The 14,154-nt window shown below is 35.1% G+C and overlaps 1 protein-coding gene across 2 annotated transcripts in view; it reads left to right on the forward strand.

The window, feature by feature from the left end:
• Positions 1-14,154, forward strand: part of ZDHHC17 (zinc finger DHHC-type palmitoyltransferase 17) — a 76,510-nt gene that overhangs the window by 50,387 nt on the left and 11,969 nt on the right. For both annotated transcript variants that reach the window (XM_049792030.1, XM_049792031.1), the window contains exons 9-12: positions 167-309; positions 2,688-2,788; positions 10,340-10,464; positions 13,806-13,868. In XM_049792030.1, coding sequence (XP_049647987.1) covers positions 167-309; positions 2,688-2,788; positions 10,340-10,464; positions 13,806-13,868 — 432 coding nt within the window. The remainder of the gene's footprint in view (positions 1-166; positions 310-2,687; positions 2,789-10,339; positions 10,465-13,805; positions 13,869-14,154) is intronic.

The raw sequence follows: 14,154 nt of genomic DNA on the forward strand, positions 1-14,154 counted from the left end.
ATATGTAAAAATAGGAAACAACAAAAATTTATGAGGATTCCTCCCCCTATGCCAAGCTTCCTGAAAATTTATTTAAGTTTTTGTGACTGTCCTATTTATTGTAGAATATTATTATACAACCTGTTCCTAAAAACAGAATCACTTACTGATATTTGTTTCTATATAGGAATTCCGTCAGAAGGTGATGCTGGGAACTCCTTTCCTAGTAATTTGGCTGGTTGGGTTTATAGCAGACCTAGACATTGATTCTTGGCTCATTAAAGGGCTGATGTATGGTGGCGTTTGGGCTATGGTGCAGTTTCTTTCAAAGTAAGTGTTTTACTAGGATGCTGTCTGTTTAGTGTGTGCACAAGTGTTTTATTGGCATCTTTATTGGATAAGTAATCTTAACTTTCTTATTTTTTGCGTTGGTTTTTTGACATGCGACATTTATTTTTTGTTGGAATTTTTTTTATTACTATTTCTGGGAAAGATCTTGTGGAACTTTAGCTCTTGTAATGCTCTGTTTTCTTGCAAATAGCCATGGAATTGCCTTGGGTGAATACCACTGAGGTAATAGAAGCTAAGAGCAGAACAGAAGTTCAGTCATTCTCCAGAGGAGGGTGCTGAATGTCTGTCTACAGTAATCAGCATGAATTTTGAAGAAAACAGTCAAGGAAAAAGTTACTAGAAAAAAATAGAAAAAAATGCATGTATGAGTTTGCTTTTAAAACCAATTTTATTTAGAATTTAAATACCCAAAGGCATCTGAAGAGATTTTTAGAGATAAATGAAGTTAGAGTCAGGTTTTATAGCTTCTGTTGTTGTGGAAATGGGTGACTAAAGAAAAAGGCTGCTTTCTAATAATGTTTTTCATTTGTTACCTGATCATAAAGGATTTTAGTTGTGATTCTGATTGCTTTAATTATCTGTAAATGCATGTGCATATACACACACAGGCATGCCTCAACAGATTTTCAAGATCTGTAGACTACTTCATCTATGCTTTGCTTTTCATTGTCATGTGTGGCGTGTATAGAAGGACTTACTATTTCATACTTAGGAGCATTCTGCTTTTCTGGTATTGAATGTCATGCTTATTAGAAACAGTTGCTGCTTCTTCCTTTCCTTTTAAAGAGGAAAAGAAAATACATCTGTTCTGTAAAGCAAGTTCATAGAATCTTAGTGAACTTAGTACACCAGGAAGGGGGTGAGGGGGCATCAAGCTGTTATCTCTCCAGGATCTTCAAGATGATCTGTTTAGTCTCTTTGTCATCTCTGCGGCTGTGAAATTTGCTGACCTCCTCCTACAAATAATTTATTTGGCAATGCAGATTCTCAGCCATGCCTCCTGCATGAAGCAAGGGCAAGATTTCTTCAAGTTTCTCAAGATCTACGTTCTGTCAAGTTTTACATTTTTACCTGCCTGACATGTATTCAGGATTAACATTCTTACTTTCTCTTATCCTTTGCTTAATGTTTAGTATAAATACTTTGAAGTGTTTTTCACAAAGCCCAGGTTTGAATGAATCTTTCGCTATTATTCTAGTAGGATTTCCTTTCCCTGTTGGATTTTTAGCTAATCTGCCTAGCTGTATTTTCCTCCCTACTCCTTTCACACACACAAAAAATGCGCAAAAATCACTGAAAGATTACTGCTGAGTAACTACTGTGTGTCCAAGTGTATATTCACTTATTAGTCACCATCGTAGCTCATTTTCCTTATAGGATTTTCTCAAAAGGCCTAAGAAACTTCCATTAGAGAAGAGACAGTTACTGCAAGGGAGTAAAGGAGTGAAATGGAAACTACTCAGTGCACACGTGTTTGTCTGTGGCAGACCTGAGGGCACCACCAGGACAAAAAGCAAGATGCATCAATGTAAGGAAGTTTAGGCAGATGATGGAAGAAGTTTTATTTCAGGGAGTTTAGCAGTTCAGTGTGATCTTTGATATGTTTAGCAATTTTTTTCTTGAATATGGAGTAACCTAGACACTCACCTAGTTTGTCTCCACTATGATCAACTGTATTCAGAACAGTCTTTGAAATGCGAGAGTATAAGAAAGTGAAAATAACTCTGGTGGCTTAATTATTTTTTTTTAATTAAAGTAGCAGCATTCTATCTTAGAACTTGGCAAATCTAGTGATGTTGGAAGTAAATTAATCTGGGTTTTCTTCCGAATTTCTATTGGCAAAAGATTCAAGAATCTAAAATATTTCAAGTATGTAGGCTGATAACACCAAGGTCTCCTAAGACTTTTTTTCTTACTGAAGTAATTTTAATGTGTAATTTTCATTGCATGGGTTTCCAAAATATCTTTAGCACTGAAATCTCATAACTAAATGTAGTTTGCAACCACTGTATATGTAGGCTAGGAATCTGACAGGTTTCCAAGTGCTTTCGCAGTGTTGTTTTAGCATGAGTATTTACTCATTCTACCTTTTTTGTCCAGTTCTTGACATTCACTTCAAAAGCAAATGTATAAATTTAGTTAAATAATTTTCAGTCATGACCCGTCACCTGGACAGGTTGAAGATGGGAATTTCTCATGAACTTTGAAGGTAAAAGAGAGGAAAATGTTTATATGGTTTGTTTTGCAATATCCCATATAGTACGTATTTTAACAGGAAGTGTTTTTCAGAAGCAATAGCTCAGGATTTACATTTTATAAGTCAAAACTTATCATGTGACATTGCTCCTACTTTACAGGTCATTCTTTGATCACTCCATGCACAGTGCACTGCCTCTTGGAATATACTTGGCAACAAAATTCTGGATGTACGTGACGTGGTTCTTCTGGTTTTGGAATGATATCCTTTTTTTGTGTCCAGCAATAAGTAATCCTTTTCCATGTTAGTAGTATGAGTTAATACCTAGATATATCCTATATATAAGAGTAAGTAAATGAATTAAAATTTTAAAATGGCTATCTCTATTAAACATTGCTTCCTATATTGATGGTAATTATTTTACCACTTTAAAAATGTGCACTCTATTGCTTTGCTTCAGTATGTGAAAGATTTTCCTCAAAATTGGCTTACAGTAGTCTGCAAAACTTCCTGTGCTTTACCAGTTTAAGTGGGGGAAATGTAAGCAACTCTATAAAATATACTCTGGCTGTGAGGTGACAAAGTGTAATTGACTGCATTTTTACACGCTGCTTTTCTGCAAAGCAGTAGGTAATTTCATGGTATATACTAATTTCAATGGAATTAGCTTTATAGTTAGTTCTTCCTAAAGATTTGCAAATTCCATTTCGTACAGACTTTAGATACATTTGTTAACTGTGTTTTCAGTTTTCGAAGATGTATGTATTAACAACACTAGATTATAGAGATTCAGCATATGCCCATCTTTTTATGTTTTTTACGGTCTGCCTAGATAGGAACTTTTTGTACTCACAGGAGTAGAAAATGATTGAGTACACTGAAGAATGTCAGTTCCCCACCTTAAGGAAATATATTCAAATTTTTAAACAACTTCCTTGGGTATTGTAATTACAATAACCAAGAAACAAAAATGAGATTTAATGTTTTATTAAATAATACAGTTCTTACAGTTGTAAATACTTGAAGTGAACTTAATATTTGTGATGGATTTTGGCTTGGCTTTTCTAGAAACTGGTTTTCTTTTCCTCCTCAAAGGAATTACCATGAAATAGGATAGTAGCAGTGCAACCCTTTTATCATCTTGTTAATATGTTCTCCAACCTTAGCTAAATGAGACTCGCATTTTTGGAATGGGAACAGAGAGGAGACCCTGCTTCCATGCTGCCCTTGGTTTCTGTGCTGACTGTATTTGCAAAGGTGCTGCTGTGAATAATAGCAGTCCCATGTGACTGGAGATGATTGCTACTTCACGTTTAAAAAACTAAAAATGAAAATCTAGTAGCTGTTAAGTTAAAAAAAAAAAAAAAAGTAATTTTATTCAGTATTAGCATGACTATGTCTTGAAATAGTTATTTAGAAATGCTGGTCCTGCTACCAGTCTCTCTGGCCTGATATTCTATGTTTTTACTCAATTAAAATTACTAGTAACTGCAGAATGAGGAAAGCGAGTGCAAAATGAATATGAAAAACATTTTAAAAAGCAGTAGTTAAAAATGGAGGTATACTTTTTCAGGTTTTATGGAATGGAGTAGAACTGTCTAAATATGTCATGCCTCTAGAGTGAAGTTGCTTTCCTCTTCTTGTTAAGAAAACCTGACTTTTGGCAAATAGTAAAATACAAGTTTCTGAGGCAATTATAACTACACCATCTCACTTCTGAATCTCATCTCTCCACACCCTGTAGGGTTTCTTTAGAAACTCGCGTTTGCTAATGCTACTACATGTTTTGGGTTGCAAATGTTGAGCTACAGTGAAATGCTTTCTTGTGCTAACATAACATCAACTTGAACCAAATCTAAGAATGTGTGCGACTTTAAATCAAATCCTTGACCGTATTAAAATGGCTGCACAGACAACACAACTTGATGATGGTAGAAAGCTGTCCCTTCAGGCTGGCAAATTGTGAGATTTTTATCCTAAGCCTTGTATTTTCTTCATATTTGTACCAACGTGCCTAGATTTTTATTTGTTAGCCATTCTGATTAATGTAACTTGAGTTTGGGGTTTTTTTGGTCACGGAATAATGTTCCTTGCCCACTAGAAGTAGTCACCATAGACAATTAATTACCCTAATAAATTCTGACTTCAGAATGTCAGTAAAATACTGTACTGCTTTTGTAATTTAAGGTAGGTGCCTCAAAACCTTTGCAACAGTCTTTTTGTACACAGAAGTAGTAGTCTAAAAACTTTCGTTCCTAATTGCTTTCATTAGAGCTGACACAATTCTCTGACAAGCAGTTTTAGAGACTTAGTGCTTGAGGCCATCTTCCTTTAATTGGTGATTTTTAATTGGAAGTCTTTGTAATAAGATTCCAAATTCATTCTTCTTCTGGAAAATTGCCCTGTAGCTTTATTGGAAAAAAGAAATTGCATGCCTGCTCTATTTTTATGGCATGAGGCACAGCATTGTGGTTGGAGAAAGGATTCTTGTATTTTTACAGCTTTATATGATTACTTACAGCAGACCAAAGTACTACTTTATAGTCTGTAACGTTCAAGTGATAAAACCTATCCTGGTAGTTTTCACAAGTTCTGACCATCTTTTGCTCAGGAAAATGTTTCTAACCTTAAACAACTATCACAAATTGCCTTACTGGAACTTTGTATTACAAATAATTTAAAGGTCTTAATTGCTGCAATTATTACTTTAATATTTGGGTGTTTGGTAAGAATATTCTTTTCTTGTAGATATGTTGAAGGTGTCTGGAAGATCATCAGGTCTTCTGGGTTTAGTCCTAATGAGACAGAAAAGGGCAGTTGAAACAATGTATCATAAAGAACAAACAAAACCAAAGATTAATAGTGTGTTTTCTTGAATTTCAGGGTGGTCACATGACAAATAAGCCTATAAATGCTAAGGCTTAATGATGTGTCTTCTAAAAGACCAATCTTGAAAGTAAATTCAAACAGTTTAGATGAATCTAGTGTACTGAATTTTTGTAAATATTTCCATTCTACTGGATTTTTCTCAGCACCTTCTGAGTCTGCTATATTTGTTAAAATAGAAATCCTATTCCTGCTGGGAATGAGGAAGTTATATCCACAAATACACAGATCATGTGAGTCTGTAGTGCTATGCTTTCCTGCCACTGTTTTGCTGCTATTTTGCTGCTTCCCTTTAACTGTATTTTGCCCATAACAAAGGATAGTTATGTCTTGCTCTGTTAGTGTATTCTAATCTTCTACTTTTTGCAGAGTAGGGGGAAAAGAACCCTCAAAAATCCTACACACTAAATCACTATATTTTAATTTAGTTTTATTTTTAAAAGAAAAAAAAAGCATTTAAAAGTAGCTTTAATAACTTGAGACTAGAATTTCACGTTTCATTCTTTTTCATTAGCACTTATAGGTAGAACATTCTCCTGTGTCCTGTAAAAGTTCAGGGCACATGCACTGAGTTCATATCTCACTTGTTCACGCAGCGTTTTCAGTTCCAGCTGAACAAATAGTGTCTGTTATGTCAGAAGGTTCTTATACTGCTCTGTTTTTCTAAGATGTCAGGGTTTGCTGTAACCCAAAATGTTCGCAGGCAGGTTTTTTGGTTCTACCACTTCCATTTGGTGCAAATGGGAGTGTGCAGTTTTTGTTAATTAAACTTCTTTGGTAGAGCATACTACTTGCAATGCTGAGATGATATAAGCCAATTTATAATTTTTAAAATAATTTATCATTGACTAATATGGTATTGATTATCTTATTTCAAATATATTTCATGTATTGATGGGTTTTAGATGAAAGAAAACAAACACTTCATACTTTTTCAATTAGGGATCATTTTAAAAACTGGGCATAAGAGAATTCGTGATGATTTTTCATGCTTTCACAAAGCTGTTAAAATAGCATAGTGTTTTAAAAACTGTAACAAGCCAACTGGTACAGTTAAGCAGTTAAAACAAAAAAACCCACCTATTCATATTACCAAAATTAGCTTCAGGAAAACAGCAAAAAGCCTTGCATGCAGGAAGAAATGCAGCTGTTCTTTTCCTTGCATGCAGCCATGTTTCTAGAGGAACCAAAGACTCAAACAATCCAAACCCGAGACCCAGCTATCCAGAACTTCTAAATTAAAATTTAAAGAAAAAAAAAAATCTGGGGTGGGGGAGATGGCAGTGAATGAATTGTTTTTACAAGCTAAGGGGTTTTTTTAATGTTAGAAAGTAGAGGTAGAGAGCTTTTGCAGAGCTTCAGTTGATTAAAAATGGTTTTGTCTAATAAATGCCTAGACAAATGAGTCTTCTTCTGTAACTGCTGTTATCTGCCTGAACTCTTGGCTCCAGATGTGCAGCTGTTATGAATTGGCAGGTTCATTAGCATGTATTGATCTTTGACAGCTTACAGTGGCTGCAGATTTTTCTCTTTAGGAGCAAAGGACTTTGTTACTGGATTTGTAGTTAGTGGAAGGGAGCATCTTGATATATAATGTGCATTTTTTACTTAGTTTCAGACTCTTGTATGTTGTATTGCTGTGATAGCAGGAAGCTGCATGTGTTTGTACCCTTTTAAATAGTCTGCAGTTTGGTTTGAAAAATTAGCTTATCACATGTTTACCTCACTTATGGGTTGTGGGGTGCTTGTTGGCTTTTAATTTTCTTTTTAATGAGTTGGTCTTTTTGGTTCCAAGTGGTTTCCTGGAATAATTTTCAGCCTGTTGTACTTTTTTTAATAATTAAAGGATATTGATTAGGACTAAAAGTAGGAAGTGTTACACGGGTGTTTCTGCTTTGTCGCTCACAATGAAAACTGGGGAAACTTCATAAAAGGCAGCAAATTGGTGACAGGGCAGAAGGTGAATGCCAGCTATATCATGCATTTTGCAGCCTTTAATACGGTAACATATTTTTCCTTGCGTAGTTGTAATGGAGGATGTTAGGACAAAACGAGGCACTCTCTCTGGAGAACTGATTTCCTACTCCGTAGCTAATGCAAACCTACAAAGGTTTCTGGCCTATGGAGAGATTTGAGAGCTGTCTGTGATACAAGTTGCTAAGATCTCTTTGGAAGTAAACTTCAAAGGGGAGTTCAACATAACTTGAGATACCTCTCGTGTGGACATCCATATCTAAGTTAGTTGTTTAAGCTCTCTTTGTAGCCAGTGGAGAGATATAAGCCACTTGGAGGGCACTGCTCCTCTGACTTAATTTAAATATCTTGATACTGAACAGAGATTGGATGTGCCTTTTTCTTTTCTGCTGTGTATGAAGGCACACTGAGTGATTTAAGGTAGGTGAGATGAATCCCACAGTTGGAGTTGTTTACATAATATGCCAGAAATATCCCGGAGAAGACAATTCTAACTTCCCTTTCTCCTTAAAAGTCATGTTGGTTTTCATCCATTGTCCTCAGTTTTGCTTAAAACTTATGAGAAATGGGGTTTTGAAGATACTAATGAAAAATACTGCTGACTTAGTCTTTCTCCATTAACATCGTTACTGTTCTACTTTCTCGTGTAGTCTCCTGACATCTCCCATCCTCAGCACAGAAGTCTCTTACCTGCCACCGTTTATACCGCCAGTGTTGCACTCATCTGACACCACCATGATAAAAGGAAAGGCAAAACTTAGACTTTGTGGGGAGTCTCTTATGCTCTCTCTGTATTTTGTGAAGTAAAATGGGGGAAGGGTAAGTTCCGAAAAAGGACGGCTTCTTTATCACACAGGTTGTCCAAATTTTAGTCAGTAAAAAAACAATTCCAAAACTTTAAGGTTATAAAACCCCTTCTACTGGATAGAAAATAAATTCTTTCCCCCCTATCTTCAACAGTCTAGACATGACGTATAGTAATTAGGGATAGGTCATATGATTTTTTTTCAGTTGTACCTTTATTGTACAGATGTCTGATTAAGGTATTTTTAATGAAAAAACAGTTTTCACTGTTGTGGCAAAACCCCCAGTGATACTTTTAGTATTCTAAAGAAAATGTAATCTCTCTGTAGCTGTATAAGTAAGTTGAACCAGCTTATACTTGGCAGCAGGTAGTTTTAGAAAAAAAAAATAGGAAGAAATTAGATTGTGTAAATATTAAAGTCAGGACTCATCATCTGTAATGTATCAAATAGAACTGTGAGTGTTTAGGTTATAGTATAGCTGGTGGGTTTTTTTCCCTATTATAAACTTGCTGGAAACAGCTTGTTAGAGGAAAGATTAATTAGCCTTTAGTGAGTTAATACTAATATTCTATTGTATAAGGTACATGATTAAAAATTTTAACTTAACTTGCCAATATTTTTAAATTAGAAATTCACAGCCCATTCCTCCCCCCAACAGAAGGAAAACAAAAGTTATTTGGGATACACTTCACGTGAACAATGAGGCTTTGTTAGTATTTCAGAAGTCAAAAAGAGGCCTTACTTGTATTTATTCATATTTCAGGGTTCTTTCACATCACAAGAGCAGTGGAGAAGTTACTCTATAGAAATTGTGTGTGTTTTCATTTAATATTTGCTTGTAGCTGTACCAGGTAGTTATCAGTGGTTTATGTAATTTTTTTCTTAATACTGCTTAATGCCTTTAACAAACATTTTTTCCAATAGGATATACTTGTAGATATATAGCAGAACATACTTGAGCATCTGTTCTAATTTCAAAATCAGATTTTTTCAAAGCATTGAAAACAATGGCTTTTTATTGTTGTCTTTAAAGTGTTACATACCAGTTCACTACAGATGGCCACATAATGCTTGTTTTTAAGTCTTATATTCAGGGTTTTTGAATGTAAACACACAATATACAAAACTTATATACAGTAGAAGTTCTAATGACTACGCTTGAGTAATAAGTGTCCTTTTTGCCTGGATAATGCTGTAGAGGCTTCTGCCACCACAGCTTTGTCAAATATGGCATGTCCTTACAGTTATGACTGACAGCTGACAGGTATCTTTAGTCAGGTTGGTCAAGTCTTTTGTAGGTTTATCAGAGTAAATAATTTTCTGCTTTTTGTGGTAGTGGCTTGTCTGAAGTATTTGGTTTTTCAAATTGTTTTCAATCGGTGAAGAAATGTCAAGTGTTGTAAGACTAGGCATGTTATATGGCAAGTCATTCAACACAGGAAATATATTTTAAAACTAATGGTTGTTTTCTGTCTTTATATGGTAATTGATTTTATAAGCACTTCCAGAGAATACTAAACCCTGTGGTTTTGTAAGTATTAGATGTATTACTATGTTAAAAATAACTTTGATGTAAAATATGGGTATTGCCTTATAATAGGACCAGGTTTCAGACAGTACCTTTCTTGGAGATAAGTGTTGGGACATGATTGCCATGCACCAATGGTTGTTGCAGCACAATTCCTTCTATGGCTAGAAACAGTTCTGTCTGTGATCTAATGGGAATGTCAAGCCACTGAAGGCATAGGCAGTCAAATGTCTATCTCATAAATAGAGCTCTGAAATGTTTATTTTGAAAACAGGAAATACTTTTAAGAAGATAAATTTCATGGAATTTTATTTATTTAAAAGGGAAAATAATTACAAAAACTGAACTATCGTTATTCATTCTTTAGAAGGATAAGTGCCTTAGAAATGCATCATGGAGAACGACATTTAAAAAAGTAAATTTTCAAGTTTAAGCAATAGAAAATACTGAGTACTAAGCTGGTTCTTACAGCAGCGCTGAATTTTGTTAATTTCAGAATACAGTGACTCAAGGGCATTTTAAAAATTAAATTTATTCAAATTTTATTTCAGAATTATCAGTGGGTGTTTTCAAGAGGAAAATTTGGCTTTAAACTTCAGATTCCTTAACTTTAAACACATCTCAATTTTTTCTTTATACATCTTCCATTCCTCGCTAATAGCATTGCACTTTTCTACAATTTTGGAAAATCCTGGAAATCTGATCCAGGAATCATCAAAGCCACGGAAGAACAAAAGAAAAAGGTAAAGCCAAGAGCTATGTGAAACTTGTTCTTCAGCAGCCTTCCACCAGTTGGTCAGAGTAGTTTGCTGTTCAGTACATGAAATTTCAATAAATTGTTGTATAACAAAAGGTCTAAAATACTGAAAAGTCTTGTCTTCCAGGTTTCTTTTTTTTTCTTTGCATTTGGAATATATATTCAACTCTTGCTGGTCCAAAGTTGCATTTTGGTCTTTTTGAGTAATAAAATAAAATTGTAACTTAAATTTTCAAGATAAAAAGTTTAAAAAGCGGTTGGGTGAAAATGAAAATGTGAAGTTTCAGAGTTTTGCCTTACTGAAACAAATAAGCCATTGTGGAGAAAGTGTTACTTAATTTGATTTTATACAAACCTCCCAGACTTTTAAGCACCTCCAATTTTCCTTACTTTTACATCTAAAAGTATTAGACTGACAAACATTTTTGAGGCTAAAACAACTAAAAACCCTGGCAATCTGGGGTGTGCTTTTGTTTTGGTATAAATGTTAGAGAAAATATGGATGATCTAATGATACCTTTCTGAGATGTTATGACACTTTTATTAGCACTTCTGTTTTCTATTAAGTGCATTGTTCTTAGCAGCCAAACTGAGCATTGAATATGCCAAAATTATACAAGCAGCAGAAGCATTTTGTTTGTTTCCTTTTGGGTAAGTTTCCTAGAAGCTCACATCCTTGAGCTTCTACTTCACAGTCATTTGTGGAAACACCTTTGTGGATGGATCGACATCAGACCACTTGGAATTATGGCCGTGGGTAGGAATGGACATGTAATAGCCTTTGAAAGGATGGTTGCAATAGCTTAAACGATTTTTGTATTATCCGATAGGTTATAACTGAATTGTTAGTCAATGCGCAGATTTACTCTGCAAATTCCCTTTCTATTATTGCAAATTTGCCAAAGTAAATTCCAGACTAAATTCTCTTCCTTCAACTGGACTAAATTAAATAGAATCGTCAGCAACTGCACTTTGTTTTGGATTCAGCAAATTGCACAAATATGCAATTTATTTGATCTGCTTGCTTAAGTAGCTAAGCGTGGTTACAAAAGCCTGGCTGAACTGGATAGGAATTGTAAAATGCAACGTCTTCAGGCAGATGCATATGGCTGTGAATGTTTTGGACTTCTTACATTGCAGCTACCCAAATTGTGAAATGATCTCTTATGAGGGGTATAAACCACCTTAGGGTGTGTGTCTTACCTTCATGCAATGTAGTGCTTTCTCACATTTTCATAATTTGTCTCCAGACGTTTAATGTTGAGTTAACCTTTAGCTTTGGAATAAGCAACCAAAAAAATTCTTTTAATTCCAGAAGACCAAGTTAAGTATGTTTGGAATTGCATAGTAAGCAACAATTTCAGATGTTTATCCTTCTGATATGTCATGTCCTTTCTTCTCTGTTACAAAATAACCCAAGTCACTCTTAAAATAAGTAAATAAAAAATAAATAAAATTTTCGAATAGTTCGAAACCATAGAAAATAGACCCAAGGTTTACAAAGCACAGCAATGTGGCTCTAACTTGAGTACTCCTGGGTCTCTATGTTATAAGCTCTGATGAGTTGTATTTAAGTGATTTATCTGCTGCTGTTCAATTCTGTTCTCCTGAGCTTTGGGATCTTGCCTGTGGACAATACTGAACTCCAGTGTTGAGCATCACACCATGCACATTCCTTGGTGCATCCTTTCGTTAGTCTGTAGCGTAGTGTGTACTCCCACTGAAATCAGAGGGACTATGTATGAAATTGTCCAAAAGGCATTGTATGAAATTGTTTAAGTTAACAAAAGCCGCACCAGCAGCATTGAAATCACGGTAGATACATCTAATTGGGTTTTTTGCTTTTTGTTCATCTGGTTTATTTACAAAAGTTACTCTTGTGAGGGAGGCCCTTTAATTTTCAGTCCTGTAGTGGGAAATGTTAGAGCAGTGAGGGATGGCAGAGGGTGATGAGAAAGGGATGTTGAGTACTGAAGTTGGCAAGCTGCAAGAGAGACATGGAGGGGCTTGTGAATGGCAGTGGGTGGTTGGAGAGGGGATCGGAAGGGTTGCAGTGGTAAAGGCAAAAATACTGGGCCAATAGCAAATGGAAATACAACAAGCAAGGAGAAAAGAATAGTCCAACTTTCAGGGCTTAGAAGTGTTAGAAAACTGTGAAGACTCTTCCTCATTTACCAGAGATCAGCAGGGAAGGCATCAAGACACTGATTTACCCCTGGACTGTTGACTGTAGCTTTTACTGGTTACTTTGAGGAAAAGTTTCCATAAATTTTTCCAAACCAGTTATTAAGTGTAGTATTTTGGAGGAAAACTTCTGCGGCTTCGGTCAAGATGCCCACCTTAGTGGTCATCGTCTAATTAAGGTAGTTATGTTTATATTACTGTGATGAGAAAATAGTTGTAAGGACTATTTTATTGCTTCTGCAGTTAGAAACCGCTTTGATGTGAATGATATACGTGGTTTGAAAGGGAACAGATTAATCTATTTGCCATTAGGCTATTTATGCAGAGTGAGCTCCTTCTGGTTCAAGGAAGAATATTCTGGAAAAAAATGTTTTCATGATATTTTCCATATGTTGCAGATGTCATTTAAGGCTCACATGGCATGATTTCAGCTGCTGAATTTTAAAAATTGTTGGAAACCATTTAATGGAGTAATAGGTTCCTTCTATTCCAACAATGTAGTGGGTAGTGAAGGAGTGTACAAAATAAAAAAGGAAATACATAATTTAGTGTGAATGTATAGGCATGCTTAACAGATTCCTACTTGTGTATCACTTGACCCATAAGTATAGCATTATTTGTAAGAGGAGGTTTGGTTTGCATTATTTCTTTTCATTCTCGAAGCTTCAACATCTGAGGAAAGAGGTGAATATAGATTTAAAGGTTTTGATGGGATACCTCTGGAAGGAAAGTCTGGGTTTTAGACTGGCTGATCCTGCTAGCTAGTTTTATTTATGTTCCTGTTTGGAAATTCAGCTGCGTTAATTTTAATAAGTTTAACAACAGGTTAGTCAAACTGATGTTAATCACTGCGTAGGTGTATCAAAATTAATATAAGCTTGCCTTTTCTCTAAACCTAGATAGACTAGGAATAAGTATAAGCTAGAATTAATTTAGAAGTAAATGTGCATATTTGTTTAATAAAGTAGGTTTAAAATCAGTTTCAGCAGAATTTAAATTGTTCCTGTGTGTGGAAAGTACCTGAGATGAATAGCGTTCACAACCCTGGATCTGAAAAGAAGCTGTTATGATGGTTGTCAGCATTTGTTTATATACTAAATTCTAATTTCTTTCTCTTCTTTTCTTTTCTCTTTTTTTCTGCAGACGATAGTAGAACTTGCAGAGACAGGAAGTCTGGACCTCAGTATATTCTGCAGTACCTGCTTGGTAGTGTATTTTTTAATCAATTGCAGCACTGGTTTGTTTTGTTTTGTTTTCTAATGCTAGGCCAAAATTAGATGTTCCCATACTGAACGCTTTTTTGGCCTTAATAATGCAGTTTCAAGGGCAGGGTTTATTTGTAATCCTTAATTTAAGCAGTGTTTTCAATAAATAATATATCTGTAATGTATCTGTACACAGAATCCCCTGCAACAATAAGAGGAAGACAAAAATGATCACTGTGGAAATAAATTGCCAGTGTCAAAATCCAAGTATCCAATATACCTACCAA

Source organism: Accipiter gentilis, chromosome 34 (genome assembly GCF_929443795.1).
Source record: "Accipiter gentilis chromosome 34, bAccGen1.1, whole genome shotgun sequence".
NCBI lineage: Eukaryota > Metazoa > Chordata > Aves > Accipitriformes > Accipitridae > Astur > Astur gentilis.